Source organism: Rhinoraja longicauda, chromosome 5 (genome assembly GCF_053455715.1).
Source record: "Rhinoraja longicauda isolate Sanriku21f chromosome 5, sRhiLon1.1, whole genome shotgun sequence".
NCBI lineage: Eukaryota > Metazoa > Chordata > Chondrichthyes > Rajiformes > Arhynchobatidae > Rhinoraja > Rhinoraja longicauda.
In genome coordinates this window covers 12,223,274-12,246,900 of record NC_135957.1, presented here as the reverse complement: position 1 = coordinate 12,246,900, position 23,627 = coordinate 12,223,274, and the positions used below count along the sequence as shown (strand labels likewise).

General features: G+C 44.0%; 1 protein-coding gene across 1 annotated transcript in view; it reads right to left on the bottom strand.

Moving 5' to 3' along the window:
• LOC144593406 (CUB and sushi domain-containing protein 1-like) overlaps positions 1 to 23,627 on the bottom strand; it is a 1,892,487-nt gene that overhangs the window by 478,867 nt on the left and 1,389,993 nt on the right. The window contains exons 14-16 of the mRNA XM_078398909.1: positions 22,738 to 23,064; positions 14,388 to 14,582; positions 10,483 to 10,621 (exon numbers count right to left, since the gene is read on the bottom strand). Coding sequence (XP_078255035.1) covers positions 10,483 to 10,621; positions 14,388 to 14,582; positions 22,738 to 23,064 — 661 coding nt within the window. The remainder of the gene's footprint in view (positions 1 to 10,482; positions 10,622 to 14,387; positions 14,583 to 22,737; positions 23,065 to 23,627) is intronic.

The following is a 23,627-nucleotide window of genomic DNA, read 5'->3' as shown; positions in this document are numbered from 1 at the left end:
TTGTGGTCCCATCAATAAATAATTGCCAGAATCTACACTCGCTTGCACTAAAAAGGTTCCAGAGCACTTCAGACTTTAGACTTTACCTTGAGAGATATAGTGCGGAAACAGGCCCTTCAGCCCAGTGTGTCTGCACTGACCAGGGGTCACCCATATACTAGTTCTGCACTACACACTAGCGACAATTTACAGTAGACAATTAAGCTATAAACTTGAACGCTTTTGGAATGTGGGAGGAAACCGAAACACCCGGAGAAAACCCATGCGGTCACAGGGAGAACGCGGCCCGGTAGCGCAGCGGTAGAGTTGCTGCCTTACAGCGAATGCAGCGCCGGAGACTCAGGTTTGATCCTGACTACAGGCGCCGTCTGTACGGAGTTTGTACGTTCTCCCCGTGACCTGCGTGGGTTTTCTCCGAGATCTTCGGTTTCCTCCCACATTCCAAAGACGTACAGGAATGTAGGTTAATTGGCTGGGCAAATGTTTAAAAAAATTGTCCCTAGGGTGTAGGATAGTGTTAGTGTGCGGAGATCGCTGGGCGGCGCGGACCCGGTGGGCCGAAGGGCCTGTTTCCGTGCTGTATCTCTAAATCTAAAAAGAAATCTAAACACGCAAACTCCATACACACGGCACCCATGGTCAGGATCGAATGCAGGGTCTCTGGCACTGTAAGGCAGCAACTCTATCACTGTACCACTTTGCCCCCCAAGTTAGAGAAAAAGAATAAATAAAAAATATGAGTTCAATTCATTATTGCTAAAGATCTGTTTTCTTTTCACAGACTTTGCCTTCCAAAGACTGGTTCCATTAACAAATTCTGCCTCTGCCTTCCAAACCAATTCTTCTGCCTTCCAGGCTTTCTGGCAAAAACCCCAAACTTCTACATCCAATTTGGTTCTCTCCCTCTTCTAAAACTGTGGTTGCAACTAGACAAACTAGGTTTGAATATTTGATTTTTGTCTCAGATAATGGAGCAAAGTAGCAAAGATGGATTTACTTTATTAAACATTATTATCTCAGCGCTCAAATTCAGATCTGAAGATTTGACAAGTCGCTGCATTAATAATCTCTCTTTTACGTGATAATTTTGCTTAAATATATTCTCCCAAACAAATTCAAGGGGAAATAAATTGGCAGACATGCCTGGGAAATCATGTTTAAGCAGATTCAATGAACCAGCTCAATACAACACTCAGAGGAGTTTGTTGTTTGCTTCGAGAGACATTTTTGAGCTCAAAGGAAAGAGATGGAACAGAGTTAATCTTTCAGTGAACTTGCATTGAATATCACAAATAAATTAATATCTTTCATAGAAAGATTTCACATCGCCACTTTTTTTCCCCAGGATAGAAATTCCAATATGCAATAAAGACTTTGCGAAGTAAATGTTCACTAATCCCAAAACACAAACCACTATCTGAAATGACTATAGGTGGACTGTAAACCAAGCCTTAATTCTGGTTTACAATGGGTCCCGTAGCCTAAAGACTATTTAATTACAGGACTGTATATATTTTTCTATGTTGCGTCTCAACCCAGAGGGAAATGTGTCATTACCATCAACTTGTCTCCTTGTGCATGCGTTCATAAGTGATAGGAGCAGAATTAAGCCATTTGACCCATCAAGTCTACTTTGCCATTCAATCATGGCTGATCTACCTTTCCCTCTGAACTCCATTCTCCTGCGTTCTCCCCATAACCCCCGACACACATACTAATCAAGAATCCATCTATCTGCCTTAAATATATCCATTGACAGCGTCTACAGCCTTCTATGGCAATGATTTCCACAGATTCACCGTCCTCTGACTAAATAAATTCCTCCTCAGCTCCTTCCTAAAGGAACGTCCTTTAATTCTGAGGTTATGACCTCTTGTCTGAGACTCTCCCATTAGTGGAAACATCCTCTCCACATCCACTTTATCCAGGCCTTTCACTGTTCGGTAAGTTTCAATGAGGTCCCTCTCATCCTTCTAAACTCCAGCGAGTACAGGCCCAGTGCCGTCAAACACTCATCCTGATAACCCACTCATTCCTGGGATCACTCTCATAAACCTACTCTGGACCCTCTCCAGACCCAACACATCCTTCCTCAGATATGGGGCCCATAATTGCTCACAATACTCCAAATGCAGTTTTTGACCTGCGCCTCAGTATTACATTCCTGTTTTTGTATTCTAGTCCTCACGAAATAAATGCTAGCATTGTGTTTGTCTTCCTTACTATCGATTCGACTTGCAAATGACCTTTACGGGGAATCCTGCACCAGCACTCCCAAGTCCCTTAGCACCTCCGATTTCTGAATGCTCTCCCCATTTGGAAAATAGTCTACGCCTTTATTTCTACTACCAAAATACATGACTCCACGCTTCGCTATGCTGCATTGCATCGGCCACTTCTCAGCCCAACCTGTCCAAGTCCTTCTGCAGAGTCCCTGCTTTCTCTACCTGCCTGCCTCTCCACCTATCATTATCTCATCTGGAAATATGGTCATAAGGCCTTCAATTCCATCTTCCAAATCATTAATATACACCATGAAGAATAGTGGCCCCAGCACCGACCCCTGTGGAACTGGCAGCCCCTTTTATTTCCACTCTTTGCCTTCCGCCATCCAGAAAACCCTCTGATGCAATGTAACAAGTACTTTGGTTCGAGACACCAACATCTTGAGCAGGCTTTCTTCATTCTTTGGTCCGAGAATGTGGAATTCATGTATAAGGTGGTTGTGGAGGCATAAGATGTTTTTAAAATGGAGATTAAGAGGTGCTTGATTGATAAGGGTGTCAAGGGTTACTGGGAGAAGGCAGGAGAATGGGGTTAAAAGGAACAGATAGATCTGCCATAATTGAATAGCAGAGTAGACTCATGTTCATAAGTTATAGGAGCAGAATTAGGCCATTCAGCCCATCGAGTCTGCTCTGCCATTCAATCATGGCTGATCTATCTTTCCTTCACACCACCATTCTCCTGCCTTCTCCCCATAACCCCAGACACCCTTACTAATCAAGAATCTGTTAACCTATCAACCACGAAGGGTCTCAACCCAATACTTCACCTGTTGCTTTTCTCCAGAGATGTTGCATGACCCACTGAGTTACTCCAGCATTATGTGTCTATCACTACGGCTCGATGGGCCGATCGGCTTAATTCTGCTCCTGTGACTTATGAACTTACATAAGCTCCGTTCCGCAGGAAAGAAAACTGCAGATGCTGGTTTAAATCGAAGGTAGACACAATATGCTGGAGTAACTCAGCGGGTCAGGCAGCATCTCAGGAGAGAAGGAATGGGTGACGTTTTAGGTCGAGACCCTTCTTCAGACTGATGTCAGGGGAGGGGGCGGGACAAAGATAGGATGTAGTGGAGACAGGAAGACTAGTGGGAGAACTGGGAAGGGGGAGGGGGAAAGAGAGGGACAGAGGAACTATCTGAAGTTAGAGAAGTCAATGTTCATATCGCTGGGGTGTAAACTGCCCAAGCTAAATGTGAGATGCTGTTCCACCAATTTGTGCTGGGCCTCACTATGACAATGGAGGAGGCCCAGTCCTGCCTTTGGAATCAAAATGAAAAAAACATAACTTGAGGGCAAATGGGTTTTCTCAAGTCATGGCCTCCAGCCAAGTCATGAATTGCTTTGTTCTTCATTGATTTTGTTCTCCTTTCCCAAAGGCACAAAAGCAGTGACTCATGAAAGCTCACGTATCCACATGCAAAAAAGCCATTCTCCATTATCTCCTCAGCGTAGTATCACACAAAACCCTCACCCCACAGGCACTGATAAAACTGTGCGGATCAGTGACCAAACTGATGGATTTCTTGCAGAAACAAAGAACTGCAGGTGCTGGTTTATCTCTAACAGCCGGCGAAACATTAACAGTCTTGACTTTTCTGCTCCCTTTACCGATTCTAATTTCCCCCGCTCCGAATTGCAAGCCCTCGGCCAATTTGCAACAATCCAAACATTATCATTGTTGGAAATTTTGAAAATTATAAGCAAGATTGAGAAGAATGGTCTCGAGCCAAAACGTAACCCATTCCTTCTCTCTGCTTGTCCTGCTGAGATACTCCAGCTTTTTGTGTCCATCTTCAGTTTAAACCAGCATCTGCAGTTCCTTCCTACACAAGAGTAGTTTGCAGCCTGTTTAACCCGAGAGCTTACATGCTGGGGAAGCACAATGGGAAAAATGGCCGACATAGGGAACCTAAGGATGTTAGTGAGGCAATAAATACATTTATCATGGTGTTTAGGTTCCACAGCAGAGCTAGGTCAGTGAAAATAAACATTGGGGGTTGTAAAATAAACTGAGGGTAATAAAACTGATCAGGGAGTAGTGACTTTTATTGTGCACATTTGTTATACAAATGGGAAGAGTGGTTCTGTTGGTAACAGGGAGCATAAGGGTAAAGATAACTCTTGGAAAGACAAAGATGAAAGGTTACAGAGACATTGATCAATGATGACTTATTTAAAAAATGTAGAATCTACAAGTAACCATTGTGTGGTAAGAATATAAAAATGTTGTAGGTGTCGTGAATCTTTGAAGCACTTAGGGTTGTCTCAGAATGCATACTGTTAAGGTCTTCAATAAACCAACTTGTTCAAGAAACTCAACACTGATCTACAAGATGTTTTATTTTTTTGTCTGTTTCTATCTGAGTTGGACCCCAAAGTAAAGCCAGATACAGGAGTACAGGTGTAACATAAAATTCCCACCTACAATCATCAAACTCGCTATCAAGAGAGGTGCCATTGTAGCCTGGCGGTCTGGCCTCTACCGTGCTGAGGACAGGCACCAGGTCTTGGACACCTCCTCATCCTACCCCTTGGCCATGACCCCACACATGAACACCAGGCCATCATCTCCCAGACTATCTCAGATTTCATCACCTCTGGCGATCAAACTTCGTGTCTATCTTTGATAGTCATCGAGTGATACAGTGTGGAAACACATCCTTCAATTCAAATATCCCACACCGACCATATCCCTCCATACCTGTCCCATCCATGCACCTGTTAAATTGTTTCTTAATCCTTCTTGCTATGGAGGGCGTGCAGCGTAGGTTCAATAGGTTAATTCCCAGAATGGCGGGACTGTCGTATGTTGAAAGGCTGGAGCGATTGGGCTTGTATACACTGGAATTTAGAAGGATGAGGGGGGATCTTATTGAAACATATAAGATAATTAGGGGATTGGACACATTAGAGGCAGGAAACATGTTCCCAATGTTGGGGGAGTCCAGAACAATGGGCCACAGTTTAAGAATAAGGGGTAGGCCATTTAGAACGGAGATGAGGAAGAACTTTTTCAGTCAGAGAGTGGTGAAGGTGTGGAATTCTCTGCCTCAGAAGGCAGTGAAGGCCAGTTCGTTGGATGCTTTCAAGAGAGAGCTGGATAGAGCTCTTAAGGATAGCGGAGTGAGGGGGTATGGGGAGAAGGCAGGAACGGGGTACTGATTGAGAGTGATCAACCAAGATCGCATTGAATGGCGGTGCTGGCTCGAAGGGCTGAATAATAATAATAATAATAATACATTTTATTTATATAGCGCTTTTCATATACTCAAAGACGCTTTACAGAGATTTTGAGAACATAGGGAAATTAATAAATAGATAAATAAGTAAATAAATAAATGAACAGAGAAAGGAGACAGTAGGTGAGGTGACCTTCAATGGCCTACTCCTGCACCTATTGTCTATTGTCTATTAATCATTGCGATAGATCCTGCCTCAACTACCTCCTCCAGCAGCTCATTCCATTCACCCACCACCTTTAGTGTGAAAATGTTACCCCTCAGGTTCTTATTAAATCTTTCCCCCTTCAGGTTAAACCTATGTCCTCTGGTTCTTGATTCCCCTACTCTGGGCAAGAGCCTCTGTGCCTTGACCTGATCTATTCTTCTCATGATTTTATACACCCCTATAAGATCTCATTCTCCTGCACTCCAAGGAACAGAGTCCCAGCCTGCTAAAACCTTAGATAGATTTCCTGACTTCTGATAACGTGCCAGAACCAATATTAAGCAGTGAGTTATCATCAGGAATGCTAATGCTTCCAAAGTTCTAATTTCAAATACTTCTTAAATTTTTGAATAAAAACTGTAATTGAAGGAAGCATACCCATTTTCTCTCTGCCTGTATTTTACTTAATGAGTTTGAACAATGCATGTATTTCTTTTAAAAAGGGGCAAATGTGCAATCCCAGTAAAATCTTGATGCAAACAAGAAACACAACGGTCTTTGGCTAATTCAAACCTACCATTGGGAATGAAAAGTAACTTAAATATGTTTGAATACCTGCATCTCTTTTAGAGTGTACATTGTACATTTTATTCATATCAATTAGTTTAGTTTAGTTTAGAGATAGCTCTGGACCCATTGATTCCACACTGACCAGCGATCACCCCGACATTAGTTCTATCCAACAGACCTAGGGGCAATTTACAGAAGCTAACCTGCACGTCTTTGGGATGTGGGAGGAAACCGGAGTGCCCAGGGAAGGTCACAGTAGGAACGTACAATAGACAATAGACAATAGGTGCAGGAAGCCATTCGGCCCTTCGAGCCAGCACCGCCATTCAACGTGATCATGGCTGATCATTCACATTCAGTACCCCATTCCTACCTTCTCCCCATACCCCCTGACTCCGCTATCCTTAAGAGCTCTATCTAGCTCTCTCTTGAATGCATTCAGAGAATTGGCCTCCACTGCCTTCTGAGGCAGAGAATTCCACAGATTCACAACTCTCTGACTGAAAAAGTTTTTCCTCATCTCAGTTCTAAATGGCCTACCCCTTATTCTTAAACTGTGGCCCCTTGTTCTGGACTCCCCCAACATTGGGAACATGTTTCCTGCCTCTAACGTGTCCACCCCTTAATAATCTTACACGTTTCGATAAGATCTCCTCTCATCCTTCTAAATTCCAGTGTATACAAGCTTAGTCGCTCCAGTCTTTCAACATATGACAGTCACAAACTCCATACAGACAGATCATAGTCAAGATTGAATCTGGGTCCCTGGCTCTGTAAGTCAGCAAATCTACTGCTGCGCCACTATGCTGCACCTTCATATTGTCATATATTATATATGTTTAGATTTGTTTTAGATTTAGAGATACAGCACGGAAACAGGCCCTTCGGCCCACCGAATCTGCGCCGCCCAGCGATCCCCACACATTAACACTATCCTACACGCACTAGGGACAATTTTTACATTTACCCAGTCAATTAACCTACATACCTGTACGTCTTTAGAGTGTGGGAGGAAACCGAAGATCTCGGAGAAAGCCCACACAGGTCACGGGGAGAACGTACAAAATCCATACAGACGGCGCCCGTAGTCAGGTTCGAACCTGAGTCTCCGTCGCTGCATTCGCTGTAAGGCAGCAACTCTACCGCTGCGCCACCGTGCCGCTTATATTTAAGATGGTATGTACATTTGATATATTTAAGATGGTATGTACATTTGATATATTTAAGATGGTATGTACATTAATGTGGGTTACATATTCTGAGTGAATGAATTTACACCCAGGACCCATGAGATGCTGCTATTATAAAGGATTCACTTTTTTCCCCAAGAAAAACAAACATATTTCCACGTGTGGTAGAGAAGCAAATTTGGAAGTTATTTTAAGACACTGGCTGTATAACTGGCAATTGTGTTTTTCCTGTCCTGTTCGCGGCACGGTAGAGTTACTGCCTTACAGCGAATGCAGCGCCGGAGACCCGGGTTCGATCTCGACTACGGGTGCTGTCTGTACGGAGTTTGTACGTTCTCCCTGTGACCTGCGTGGGTTTTCCCCGATATCTTCGGTTTCCTCCCACACTCCAAAGACGTACAGGTTTGTAGGTTAATTGGCTTGGTAAATGTAAAAATTGTCCCTGGTGTGTGTAGGATAGTGTTAATGTGCGGGGATCGCTGGTTGGCGCGGACCCGGTGGGCCGAAGGGCCTGTTTCCTCTAAACTAAACCATAAGTGAAAATGGGGAATCTACCACAGAGAGTTGGGCCAGTGTCCAGAGAATAATGACATTGGCTCAAAGTTGGTTTGCCCTGGGCAAAGAGCTAGAGTGGCTCAGCGTGTCAGGCAGCATCTCTTCCTTCAACTTTCCCTCCCCTCTACTTTCAGTCTGAAGAAGTGCCCAGACCTGAAATGTCACCCATACAGAGATACTGCCTGTTCTGTTGCTATTCCAGCACAATGTGTCTATCTTCGATATAAACCAGCATCTGTAGTTCCTTTCTTCACAGAGAAGCAAAAGTGTTCAGAGAATAATGACATTATCATATCATATCATATCATATCATATCATATCATAGCTCAAAGTAGGTTTATCCTGGGTAACATGGCAGCACCATGAACCAGAGTCCATTATGGAGAGTTACAGAGAAGCAGAACAAAAACTCTGAAAAAGGGACACAAAGTGCTGGAGTAATTCAATGGGTCAGACAGCATCTTTGGAGAACATGGATAGGTCACATTCCTTCAGACTGCAAATGAGTAAATTACCCTTTTTCAGCATATTAATCCTTACATCGTGTTATAAATAACCTATCTTTTTCAGCTAAAGATAGACACAAAGTGCTCGAGTAACTCAGCGTCTCTGGAGAAAAAGGATGGGTGACGTTGCAGGTCAGAGCCTTCTTCAAACTGGTTGGGACCATTCTTCAGAGTCTGAAAAAGGATCCCAACCTAAAACATCACCTATTCCTTTTTTCCAGCGATGCTGCCTGACCCGCTGAGTTACTCCAGCACATTGTTTCTATGTTTGGTATGAACCAGCATCGACAGTTCTTTGCTTCTATTTTTTTCAGCTGTTATATATATGTTATCTCTGCAATGAAGTGTGAAGAAAGTTGCAGAACTTAAGCCATGGGAAGGACGGCAGACAAAAAAAATATGATCGATGTTAGAATAGCAAAGGTTCAAACATGATGTTTAAGAGCTTAGCAACTAGAATATATTCAGATCTACGTTCTCTGCTGTACCAAGATCGTGGCACGGTGGTAGGATTGCTGCCTTACAGCGCCAGAGACTCGGGTTTGATCCCGACTACGGGTGTTGTCTGTACGGCGTTTGTACGTTCTTCCCGTGACCATGGGGGTTTTCTCCGAGATCTTCGGTTTCCTCCCTCACTCCAAAGACGTACAGGTATGTAGGTAAATTGGCTTGGTGAATGTAAAATTTGTCCCCAGTGTATGTAGGATGGTGTTAATATGCGGGGATCGCTGGGCGGCGCAGACTCGGTGGGCCGAAGGGCCTGTTTCTGCACTGTATCTCTAAACTGAACTAAAGCGGCTGTGAATATCAATGGTGTTCTTCTGCACTGTGTGATGCTTATGGTCAGCTGTAGAGGAACAATCACGGTTGTTCATCCACGTCAAGATCTCAGAAAAGAACTCTACACATCCATAGTTCCAAAGGTAGCATAAGGAAAGATATTAGCAGTCATTCACACAGATTCCTTTCCAATGTCATGCTTCAGAAATAAAATTACTTTTTTTGAAAATGAGCTGCATTATCTGCCCAGTTGGTCGAATATGTCCCTACCCTTTTGCTGATTCATGTTTAATGTATGATGCATGAATGTTTCAGTGATTAGAAATTTCAGCGTTGTCAGGGAGCCTGAAATTTCACTCTCGTGAGATTGAGTATTCCAAAAGAACATTTCAATTTCAATGTTGAATTTCCTGTGGGCCGTAAATGCATCAAAGGACTCTTAGAAAAAAAATTATGATGTGATTAACGTGCAATATGGTTAGAATAATGAAGTATGTGATGTAAATAATCATAGAAGGAGAATATATCAGTTATTCAATATTTTGTTGAAGGAAAGAATAATTTCAGACTTATGTGTCATGAACAGAAAAGTGTAATTACACAAAATGTGTCTATCTTCCGTTTAAACCAGCATCTGCAGTTCCTTCTTTTACACTATATAGATGCAATCCTTTTTGATTAGTAAAGGCATCAAAAGTCATGGGGAGGAGGCAGGAGAATGGGGGCTGAAGGAAAAATAGATCAGTCATGACCGAATGGCAGAGCAGATTTGATGGGTCAAACAGCCTAATTCTGCTCCAACATCTTATCATCCTGGAACAACTTGCAGCACGGTGACACAGCAGTAGAGTTGCTGCCTCACCGCGCCAGAGACCTGGGTTCGATCCTGACTAAGGGTGCTGTCTGTTTTGAATCTGTATGTTCTCCCTGTGACCATGTGGGTTCTCTCCGGGTGCTCTAGTTTCCTCCCACATGCCAAAGACGTGCAGGTTTGTAGATGAATTGGCTTCGGTAAAAATTGTAAATCGGCCCTAGTGTGTGTGTAAGACAGTGCTTGTACGATGGCTGGACTCGGTGGACTCGTGAAACAGGACCTGTTTCCGTGATTTATCTCTAAATTAAATAGAACTAAACTAAAAAGACTAATAATAAAAATGTTAATAGTCATTATATTATAATGTGCAAGAAATTAAATGGAATAACCTGTCAAATATTATCTTGATGGAATGCCTTTGTTCTGCTTCAATCACCCATTCACAGTTCAGTGAGTCCTTGTAAAAACTGGGCCATCCTGGAGAGAGTATGATACCGCTGGGTGATGTCAAATGGCCTCCGCATGGTGCTGCAAAAGATAAAAATAGAAAGCTCAGTGTAAATCGATGCAGTGTCAACCAATCAATTATTTCAAGTAACCAATTCATTGTTTGGCAACTGTTATTTCCAGAGGCTCTGTAGTGGCAAAGGAGTAACTTCACTAATCAACAAAAACATGACAAGCAAAACTGGGCAAACCCAAAAGGAAGACACTGTGCCACAAGGTGGCGCAGCGGTAGAGGCGCTGCCTTACAGCGCATGCAGCGCCAGGGACTTGGGTTCGATCCCGACTACGGGTGCTGTCTGTACGGAGCTTGTACGTTCTCCCCGTGACCACGTGGGTTTTCTCCGAGATCTTCGGTTTCCTCTGAAACTCCAAAGATGTACAGGTTTGTAGGTTAATTGGCTGGTATAAGTGTAAATTGTCCCTAGTGTCTGTAGGCTAGTGTTCATGTGGGAGGGTTGTTGGTCAGTGCAAACTCGGTGCGCTGAAGGGGCTGTTTCCACGCTGTATCTCTAAACTAAACTAAACTGTTATTTCCAGAGGCTCTATTGTGGCAAAGCAGTAGCTTCATTAATCTAGCAACACTGGCAAGAAACACTGGACAAACCAAAAGAAGACACTGTGCCACAAGGGATGGCATGGTGGCGTAGAGTTGCTGCCTCACAGCACCAGAGACTCGGGTTCCATCCTGACTACAAGTGCTGTCTGTACGGGGTTTGTACGTTCTCCCTGTGACCGCGTGGGTTTTCTCCGGGTGCTCCGGTTTCCTCCCATAGTCCAAAGACATGCTGGGTTGAGGTGAATTTGGTTTGGTAAAATTGCAAATTGCCGCTAGTGTATGGGATAGTGCTAGTGTACGGGATAAACCATTGAACCATTCACAAATGTAAGTACATTCATAATTCTGGAGGCCACTGAGCCACCCCACTCTTGAGTCTATAAGTTTCAACAATTGTTAAGTGTATTAGACACAGAAGCAAGGGGCTAACACTGGATACTTACTCATCCTGAGTTGGAAGAAATATCAAACATCAGGATGCCGTGCTGTGATATACCAGACCCTACCCTGATTTCAATGCAAATTTGCCCTGCAGGCAGAAGACATTGCAAATGGGCAGGAGTATTGCACACAAATGCAGATGGAAGCAACTGAAACAAATGAGATCCCAACCTTCTTGAAGCCTTTGCCTGCCCTTTGACCATCACTTGCTCTATCAATCTTCAATGTCAATTAAACTGCTCCCTCACCAAACGTTACTCATTTTATCCTGTACCTATACACTGTGGACGGCTTGATTGCAATCATGTATCTTCTTTCCGCTGACTGAAAAGCACACAACAAAAGCATTTCCCTGTACCTCAGCACACGTGACAATAAACTAAACAAATCTAAACTTTGCCAACTGACCATTTTAATATGGAAACCAGGCTCATGTGATGTACAAACGTTGAAACAAAGAACTGCAGATTCGGGTTAATACACAAAAAAGGCTCAAAGTGCTGGAGTAACTCAGCAGATCATTCAGCATCTCTGGAGAACATGGATAGGTAATGCTTCGGATTAAAGACCGTTAGGTTTCCACACCGATCCATTTCTCCAGAGATGCTGCCGAACCTGCTGAGTCACTCCAGCACTTTGTGTCCTTTACTGCTTGTATATTGGACCCAATCCCCATTTCAGTTCAGAACATAGAACTGGACAGCACAGGAGTTGGGCCCTTCGGCCCACAATGTTTGTGCCAAACATGATGCCAAGTTAAAATGGTCTCATCTGCCTATACATGATTCATGACCTCTATTCACTGCACATTCACATGCCTACCTAAAAGCCTCTGGAACACCACTATTGAATCTGCCTCCACCACCATCCCTGACAGTGTGTTCCACGCCCCTGATACTCGCTTGTAAAAAACTTGCCACGCACTTTTCCATGAAACTTTCCCCCTCTCACTTTATAGCCAAGCCCTCTTGTGGTGAACATTTTGACTCTGGGAAAAAGTTTGCGACTGTCTACCCTCTCTATGCCTCTCATAATTTTATATACTTCTATCAAGTCCCCTCTGAACCTTTGATGTACCATAGAAAACAATTCAAGTCTATCCAACCTCTCCCTGTAGCTGAAACCCTCTAATCTAAGCAGCATTCCAGTAAACATATCTTTCCAGTAATGTGGTGACCAGAACTGCACACAATACTCCAAACGCGGCCTCGAAGGGCCGAATGGCCTACTCCTGCACCTATTTTCTATGTTTCTATGTTTCTAACCAAAGTCCTATAGAGCTGCAACTGCATCTCTAGCCACATCCCAGAACTGAGGCAATCTATGCCGTGCACACTTTGACCAGTTTCAACAACAATGGGACCAAAGATATCTGCAAAGAAAGAAGTGGAAAAGGAGAATGGGTGATCTTCCCAGGCTCATAAAATGTACATAGATTGGTGTTGTGGCAGAACCCAATTAAAATCCTAACATGTGTAAGAAGGAACACCAAAGGTAGACACAGAATGCTGGAGTAACTCAGCGGGTCAGGCAGCTTCTCTGGAGAGAAGGAATAGGTGACGTCTCAGTTTGAGACCCTTCTTCAGATGTCTGAAGAAGTTTCCCGACCTGAAATATCACCTCCCATGTTCTCCAGAGTTGCTGCCTGACCCGCTGAGTTACTCCAGCATTTTGTGTCTAAGATCCTTACATGTCTGGAAATTCACTCTGGTGGTGGCCACTCTAGTCGTATTTTGAGGTTCAGAGATCTGACAGTGTCTCTTCACTGGGATGTTTTGGTTCAGCAGCCCGATCTGTCGGATGAATGACACCTCGTGCACTGAATCAGCACAAAGAAAGAAAAGAGGCATGTGGGCAAAAAAAACGGAAACCATTGGTGTTCAGATCAGAAGTTTCAAAACAATTGTATCCTCAAAGTAATCTCTCCTGGGACCAATCTGGAGCTGGAAACCAGAGGGAATTTGAGAATATTTAGTTTAGTTTGGAGATACAGCGTGGAAACAGGCCCTTTGGCTCACCAAGTCCGTGCCATACCAATCACCCCAAACACTAGTTCTATCCTGCAAACACTGGAGACAATTTACAGAAGGCAATTAACCTACAAACCTGCACGTCTTTGGAGTGTGGGAGGAAGCCGGAGCACCTGGAGAAAACACATGTGGTCATAGGGAGAGCATACAAACTCCGTACAGGATTGAACCAGAGTCTCTGGCACTGTGAGGCAGCATCTCTACTGCTGCGCCACCATGCCGGTCACTTTGGATAGTTTTGTGCAATCTTTCAGACAGCACTACATAACTTTGAGCAGGTAAATGAAGTTTTATACTTTGGCAGAACAAGAGCAAATATTAAACTTTACACAAGGGTAAGATATAAGACATTCAACTGTACATGTATTTTTTTTCAATAAGAAGACAATAGGTTCAAGTAATTAGTTAAGTCATGCACATTTCACATCCAGGTTTAAGCTCATTACCTCAGGAAGAATTGGAACACAATAGCGTACAAGCTGACAAGGATTTCAGCAAAGCTGAGATCTTTCAGCTGCAAGGAAGCCACATACTTGGATGGCCCCCCATTATTCAATCATGGAAGCATTTAGAAAATAATCTTTCTGTCGTTGGAATATGGATTGAGTATGTGACAATAATAAACTGAACTTCTACATTGATCTCAGTTTCTATTCTTTCCACTTTCTCACCAACTCCCCCGCCCCCCCTCGCCACGCCCACTCCTCCCCACCCCCCCTCCCCATCCCACCCAACATTCTCCCAGGTTTCTAGGGATTACCTTCGCATCGTGGGACTGCAGAATTCCAGACGACATTCCCATCCTGCATAAAACAGGTTATTGACTCGGATCCTTGTGTTTTGATGAAGCCTTCATTACATTGGAAAGACACAGAGCTTCCCAATAGGAAAATATCACCAAAACGTCTTCCATTGACCGGGATCCCAGGATCGTGACATTCATTTTGGCCGAAAGCTGGTTAAGAATAATATTTAAAAATTAGTGTTCTTACAGTGTATAAAATCATGAGATCGGGTAGACGCATAGGGTCTCTTGCCCAGAGAAGGGGATCGAGAACCAGAGGACACAGGTTTAAGGTGAAGGGGAAAAGATTTAATAGGAATCTGAGGAGTAACTTTTTCACACAAAGAGTGGTGGGTGTATGGAACAAGGCGCATGAGGAGGTAGTTGAGGCAGGGACTATCCCATCATTTAAGAAATAGTTACACAGGTACATGGATAGGACAGGTTTAGAGGGGTATGGGCCAAACGTAGGCAGGTGGGACTGGTGTAGATGGGACATGTTGTTCGGTGTGGGCAGGTTGGGCCAAAGGGCCTGTTTCCATGCTGTACAACTCTATGACTATGACTTTACTAACTGAATCCATAACTCACTCAGAAACCACTCAGTGGCAAAACATATAACACTCTAACGGCACAGTGACAGGGTAGATGCAAGGTTGATATTTCTCCTGCTGAGTTATCTCGAACAAGGGGTCACAACCTCAAAATAAAGGGTCAACCATACACCAGAGAGTCATAGAGTCATACAGCGTGGAAACAGGCCCTTTGGCTCAGCTAGCCAAAAACCAACCAACATGTCCCATCTATACTAGTTCAACCTGCCTATATTTGGCCCATATCCCTCTAAACCTATCCAATCCATGTACCCGTCTAAATGTTTCCTAAATATTATACCTGCCTTAACTATTTCCTCCGGCAGCCCGTTCCATACCTCACCACCGTTTGTGTAAAAAGGTTACTCCTCAGATTCCTATTAAATCTTTCTCCGCAAACCTTAAACCTTTCACCAGTGGAGAGAACATTTCTTCCATGTACTGAATCATTGAAATTCCTGTTCTAAAAGAGCATCAGTGTTCAGTCACTGAATGTGTTCAAGACAGAGATGGATTTTCGGCTATGGTGGCATTAAAGGTGAAAGTGGTGCTGTGGTAAATTCCTAGTCATGATCTTATTGAGCAGTGAAGCAGGCAAGACACATCTAAATGGTCAATTACTCCTCTTGATTTCTTGTGGCTTTTGGGCTTTCACACATATACCATTATTCACCGTACACACATTTTCAATTTCACTTCAGTTGCCAATGTACCAGATCTTGGCGGTACCAGCATTGTTACTGGAGATGTTCTTTGGAAAACGATTTTCTGACTATGCTTTAAGCTGGTGAAAATGGAACCTCTTGGTGTAGGGAGAAGACGCCGTAACAGAATGTTAAAGTATACTTCAGAAAGGATGGCATGTAGGTTTGGTTTGGTTTGGTTTTGTTTGGTTTTGTTTGGTTAAGTTTAGTTTAGAGATACTGCATGGAAACACACCTCTCAGTTGACCGAGTCCGTGCCAAATAGCGTTCAGTTCCATCCTACGCACTAAGGACAATTTACAAAAGCCAATTAACCTCCAAATGGGCATGTACAAACTCCGTACAGACAGCTCCCATAGCCAGGATGGAACCCGGGTCTCTGGCGCTGTAAGGCAACAGCTCTACCGCTGCGCCACCCAGATTTGTTGACAAATGAGGGACTGTTTGGTGCTGTGGGTTGTTTGAAGTTCCTGGATGTCATTTACAGAGACCCTCACAGCCAAAAGATGGGAAGGGCTATCAATGACAACGTTTCATAGCTTGCAAAACATCCTTTTTTAAAGAAATACTCACAATTCCGAATCAAATGCAACAAAAATATATAGTGCATTTGTAAGATATCAATCGATTGCAGAAAGTGAAAGTGATATTCACACCGTTAATACACAGGAAGATATTGCTCAATCCACACACCATTCATCGACCAGCTCTGAGAATAATGAGTCATCTCTCCCTGCAGAATCCTGAAGCTAAATATTAGAATGTATCCAAGCATCTGCCGATGCTAATCCCTTTCAAATACCTTTCCTTCTAAGAGGGGACAAAATGAATCAGAATGTAATAGTCAGATTACATTGGGCTTGGTTGTAAACGTTCGCTGATTGCAGAATGAAATCCATGTAACATGAATTACTCGTTTTGTCGCCTGAATAACTGAACACTGCTTGAGGGGGAGAAGGTGAAGCCAAATCCAATGTAACGTTGCAAAACGGGAGGTCACGTGCAACAGGTTTTGAAAGATGAGGTATCACCAACAGGGAGAGAAAATGTCTGGTTAATGGAATGTGATGATTATTTTCATGAAGTCTGCAATGGTCAAAACCCCACTGTTCAAGTGATGCACTATATCAGAAGCATAAGCCATAAGGTCATAAGCTCCAGGAGCAGAATTTGGCCATTCGGCCCATCAAGTCTACTCCGACATTCAATCATGGCTGATCTATCTCACCCTCCTAACCCCATTCTCCTGCCTTCTCCCCATAATCCCTGACTTCCGTAAAAATTAAGAATCTATCTATCTCCACCTTAAAAATGTCCATTGACGGCCTCGACAGCCTTTTGTGAAAATGAATTTTACAGAAACTTCTCCCCATAACCCCTGACACCTGTACTAATCAGGCAGGTTACGGACTGTTTGGTGCTGTGGGTTGTATGAAGTCCCTGCGTGCCATTTATGGAGACCCTCACAGTTAAGGGACCGGAAGGGATCTCATGCATCGGAAGCAAATGATTCTCTTCAATTTAAGGAGCTTTTAAGAAGCAATGAGAAAGGTACATGGAAAGGCCAGGTTAAGAGGGATGTGGACCAAGCGCAGGCAGGTGGGACTAGTGTAGGAGCTATTTCCACACTGTATGACTCTAAGTCGATTTATTCACCAGCATCTGCAGTTATTTTCTTATATGACTCTAAGTCTCTCATTTTCTGTATTCTCATTGGAAGGTTCAAAAATGGCAACATTTCGTAGCTTGCGAATCATCAATTTTTTAAAGAAATACTCGCGTCCAAATCGAATGCAGTGTATTTCGTCAAATGTATTAATAAGTTGCAGACAATAAAAGTGATATGTGCACTACGAAAGCCCCTCGCGAGTCACTGCTTATTCCACAGCTCATACATTGACGAGCTGTGGGGATGATAACTCACCAGGGCTTATTAGAGAGATACAGCTCGGAGACAGGCCCTTTGGATTACCACGTCTGCGTCGACCAGCTATCACCTCCCACGCGAGCACTATCCTACACACTTGGGAAAATTTACAGAAACCAATTAACCTACAAACCCACACGTCTTTGGAATGTGGGAAGAAACTGGAGCATCCAGAGAAAACCCGTGCGGTCACTGGGAGAACGTACAAATTCCGTACAGACAACACCCGTAGTCAGAATTGAACCTGGGTCTCTTGTGCTGTAAGGCAGAGGTTCTACCACTCTGCTGCCCATGTTTATAGTGGAGGCAGATACGATAGTTGAGTTTATTGTCATGTGTATCGGAGTACAGTGAAACCTATTTTGTCTTGTGCTATCCAGTTAGTGGAGAGACTGTACATGATTACAATCAAACTGCCAACAGTGTTCAGAGGATAGACACAAAAAGCTGGAGTAACGCAGCGGGTCAGGCAGCATCTCTGGAGAGAAGGAATGGGTGATGTTTCGGGTCGAGACCCTTCTTCAGACTGTTCTTCAGTGTACAGACACACAATAAAGGGAATGACATTTAGTGTAAGACAAAGTCCAACAAGGTCCCATTAAAGATAGTCCAAGAGTCTCCAATGAGGTAGATGGTTGATCAGGACCATTCTCTAGTTGGTGATAGGACGGTTCAGTTACCTAATAACAGCTGTTAGTTGCTTGTTGCCTGATAATAGAGACTTTTCAATGGACACGTGGGTATGGTTGGATCTGGTTCAAGTGCTGGCTGAGGGGATGAGCTAAACTTGGCCACTCATATTCAGCATGGACATTGTGGGCTGAGGTGTCTGTTCCTGTGCTGCGCTGATCTATGTTCTAAGTTCCATGTAAGATCTGCCTGTAAAGCTCTGAAACTATTTTTTAGAATGTGCTTAAGGACCAGGACGGAACAGTGGTGCAGTGGTTGAGTTACAGCCTCACACACCAGAGACCCGGGTTCGGTCCTGACCATGGATGCTGTCTGTTCAGAGTTGGTATGTTCTCCCTGGAAGCGCATGGGTTTTGTCTGGATGCTTCGGTTTCCTCCCACAGATGTGCAGGTTTGTAGGTTAATTGGCTTCGGTAAAAATTTTAAAAATAGTGTGTAGGATAGTGTTAATGTACAGGGTGATCGCTGGTCGGCACAGACTCGGTGGGTCGAAGGTCCTGTTACTGCGTGCATCTCTAAAGTAAAGTCTAAAGTCATAATCAAAGCCTGTACAACTACCAAGGCCCTTTGCATTAATGGGTTTTTTAAATCTACAAAGCACATGCATGGAACCTTACTCGAATGTAAAGAACCTCCCTCATTTAATGTCAATAATCTGAAATGAAATTTGCACCTTGTACCATCTCCTACTCAGGGAATATGTAGAGGGACTATTGTGAACTCCTCATCCATTTTAAATTCAAGAATTCTATCAATTACCCATTGTCACTTTATCCTCCCTCGCCTTTCTCCGAACTTTAACACAGTGTGACTTCATCTAGATTCACCAATGCATTTCTCCTGCTTATTAGATCAGGCACAAATTCCTATAATTGCCTATTACATTGCACTCAAATCACCTGTAACATATTTATAATTTAACAAAAATTGGAATTGGGTCAGAATAAGTCAATTTCCTTCAATAATTATTGCTCATATGTTTTGCTGAAAATTAACTTTATCCTTTTGTTTGCCCAAATTAGTTCCCCCCAATGAGGTTCAGCATTTGGATGTTGGCAGATTTCTAGATTTTATTACAGCGTTAGTAATTGGACATTTGATCATTTTATTGGTGTTGCAATGAAAGTGTGTTTCATAATTTGCATGGGATCCAGCACTTGTGTGTGTTATTTTTTTCTTTAAGCTACAGCCACCTTTAGCAACAAGATAAGACACAAAAATCAGGAGTGATTCAGCGGGTCAGGCAACATCTCTGGAGAAAAGGAATAAGTGACGTTTCGGGTCAAGACCCTTCTTCAGACTGAGAGTCAGGGAAAAGGGAAATGAGAGATATAGACGGTGATATAGAGAGATGTAGAACAATTGAGTGAAAGATATGCAAAAAGTAACATTGATCAAGGAAAGGTGGAGCCCACAATGGTCTATTGTTGGCTGTGGGGTAGATAATAATGAGTTATACAGACAGTGAAACTCAACAGGACGACAGTGAAACAAGTACAACTACTAGGTTAGGGGTGGGACGGAGAGAGAGCGGATGCAAGGGTTACTTGAAGTTCGACATCTATATTAATACAGCTAGGTTGTAAGCTGCCCAAGCTGTTCCTCCAATTTGCATTCGGCCTCACTCTGACAATAAAGGGGGCCCAGGACAGAAAGGTCAGTGTGGGAATGGGGAAAGAGGAATTAAAGTGTTTGACAACTAAAAGATCACGTAAGCAAAGGTGGACAGAGCGAAGGTGTTGAGCGAAACGATCGCCCAGCCTGTGCTCGGTCTCGCCGATATATAGGAGTCCGCACCTGGAACAGCGGATACAATAGATGAGTTGGAGGAGGTGCAAGTGAACCTCTGCCTCACCTGAAATGGCTGTGGGTGTCCTGGGACAGAGTCAATGGAGGAGATTTTTAGGGACAGGTGTTGCATCTACTGTGGTTGCTTGCGAAGGTACCTGGGGAGGGGGTGGTTTGGGTGGGAAGGGATAAGTACCACGTAGCTTTGCTCTTACACCCTTTCCGCCAGTCGCACCAGGGACAGACCGAAGGTGGTGTGCAAAACGTTTGCCCAGTCTGTGTTTGGCCTCGCCAAGCAACACGATGGTAAATTGCATTGAGTGTCTCAGATGGCCAGCCACAGATCCTATTTTTGAAAGCTCTGGGCTGAAGCTTGGCTCTGACAATCATTTGAAGTCTTCTCCCTTCTCCGTTGGCGAGATCATTGGGCCACTTGGAGACATGCCTACGATGGCACTGGGCCTCTATTCGCTGGAGTTTAGAAGGTTGAGGGGGGACCTCATTGAAACTTAATGAATAGTGAAAGGCCTGAGTGGATGTGGGGAGGATGTTTCCATAAGTGGGAGTGTCTAGGACTAGAGGCCATAGCCTCAGAATTAAAGGACATTCCTTTGGAAGGAGATGAGGAGGAATTTCTTTAGTCAGAGGGTGGTGAATCTGTAAAATTCATTGCCACAGACGGCTGTGGAGGCCAAATCAATGGATATTTTTAAGGCAGAGATAGATCCGGTATATTTATGATTAGTACGGGTGTTAAGGGTTATGGGGAAAAGGCAGGAGAATGGGGTTAAGAGGGAAAGATAGATCGGCCACAGTTGAATGGCGGAGTAGACTTGATGGCCTGAATGGCCTAATTCTGCTTCTATCACTTTTGAAACTGAACTGTTTCACGTCTGGAAATGAAATGATCCAGGCTGTTTTTGTCCATCAGAAAGACAGCAGATGGAGGACAAAATGTAGATTAAAAATAAATTGAATTCAGTTCCATATTTATTGCGTTCTCCAGCCCATTTCTTTTCGCACGGAAGCACAGAAAATTAATTTTGATACTAAAACAAAACAGGCTGGTGAAGGCAGGGTTGAAAGATGTTGGCTAAATGGACTTCAGTCAGGCAGTTGACAAGGTCCAGCCTGGATGCTGCTCCAGAAGATAACGATACATTGGATTGAAGGTGAGTTGGCAAATTGGATACAACATTGGCTTGGTGATAGGAGGTTGAGGGTGGCAGTGGAGGGATATGGACCAAACGCAGGCAGATGGGATTAGCATAGATGGGGCATCTTGGTCAGCATGGACAAGATGGGCCAAAGGGACTGTTTCCATGCTGTATGTCTCTATGATGTCTACATGCCCTCTTCTTTGATGACTTATGGCACATGGTCTAATTGAAAAGCTGTGGGCCACAAGAATTGGTTTGGGGCCCTTGGCATCCATGCTAAAGTGTAACAAGTTTAAAGTGAATGGAGGTGGTGAGATTACTACGTTTGGGGGGGCCACAAATTTGGGATAGCAGTAAGTTTGTGCTGCGGCGGAGTTGCTGCCTTACAGCGCCAGTGATCCAGGTTCAATCCTGACCATGGGCGCTATCCGTACGGAGTTTGTACGTTCTCCCTTTGAGCTATTGGGTTTTCTCCGGGTACTCCAGTTTCTTCCCACACTCCAAAGACGTGCAGGTTTGTAAGTTAATTGGCTTCTGTAAATTGTCCCTAGTTTGTAGTAAGCAAAAGTGGGATAACATAGAACTAATGTATGGGTGATAGACAATAGACAATAGGTGCAGGAGTGGGCCATTCGGCCCTTCGAGCCAGCACCGCCATTCAATGTGATCATGGCTGATCATTCTCAATCAGTACCCCGTTCCTGCCTTCCCCCCATAACCCCTGACTCCGCTATCCTTAAGGGCTCTATCTAGCTCTCTCTTGAATGCATTCAGAGAATTGGCCTCCACTGCCTTCTGATCCATGGTTCTAGTGGACTCGGTGGGCCAAAGGGCCTATTTCCACATTGTATCTTTAATTTAGTTTACTTTAATTTAGAGACACAACATGGAAACAGGCTCTTCGGCCCATCGAGCCCACACCGACCAACGATCGCCCATACATTAGTTCCAAGCTATCCCAGTTTCGCGACAAAGTAGGGGTAATTTTACAGAAGCCAGTTAATCTATGAACCAGCACGTCTTTAGAGCGTGGGAGGAAACCGGAGCACTCGGAGGAAACCCACACGGTCACGGGGAGAACCCACAACTCTGTACCGACAGCACCCTCAGCCAGGATTGAACCCGTGTGTTTGGCGCTGTAAGACAGCAACTCCACCACTGCACCGCCCTATTTCTAAACTCAAAAACGTTATCCCTTTATCACAGGCATTATTCGGCCAAGAATGTAAAGCCAGCAACAATTCCCCACAACGAAAGATAGACACAAAATGCTGGAGTAACCCAGTGAGTCAGACAACATCTGTGGAGAACATGAATAGGTGATGTTGCCTATCCATGTTCTCCAGAGATGCTGCCTGTCCCACTGAGTTACTCCAGCATTTTGTGTCTACCTTTGGTATAAACCAGCGTCTGCAGTTCCTTTTTATTAACCCCCCCTGAGGAGACGAAAGTCTGTGAGTTTACTTGTATAGGTGATATTGAATCCTCGGCCTGTGGTGGAATGGTCTGACTGGAACTCGAGGCGGGTGATGTGCCCGTTGCTGGCCATCTGGGACGGGACGTCGGTGCCGGAGAAAGTGCCGAGGACGGTGGAGTCAGCAGTGCCGTCGTCCTTTATGGTGAGGTAGTCGAACTGGGGCTCCACGTCAAAATCGTTGAAGATCAGGTGGATCCTGCTGGCTGGCTCCGTAATGATCAGCCACACACAGTTCATGTTGTTGCCATACTCCTCCGGGTAGTTGGGGGAAAGCACCACTCCAGACGGTGTGGTAAAGTTGAAGAAGCAGGAGACTGTGCGGGGGGGGGGGGGAGGAAACACAACACGGGCATTAATGCATCCTCACAGTTCAAACCACTTATCCAATTAATGCAAATGTTCACCTGCAACTACTGTACACATACTTCCCACAAGGGGCAGATTGAAACCGGGGGTTGGGGGGGGAGTGGGGGTTAAACCTAAATATTGCGCCATTGATCAAGGTTTCCCCCCATTTCTCACACAGGTATTGTTAGGCTCAGAATGTAAAATAGGCAAAGTTTCCCAGAAATAAATAAAAAACTGTCAGGCAAAGGTGATTGTTCATTTAGTTTATGGTTTGGATTTATTTTAGTTTTAGATTGGTTTTTAGTTTAGATTTGGTTTAGTTTTATTGGGTTAATTGGCCCTCGTGTGTCGAGAGTGGATGTGAAAGTGGGATAACATAGAACTAGTGCGAACTGGTGATTGATGGTCGGCATGGACCCGGTGGGCCGAAAGGCTTGTTTCTGTGCTGTATCTATCAATCAATCAATCAATCAATCAATCAATCAATCAATCAATTATAAAATGCTTAATCAGTCAGAAAGGTCAATTT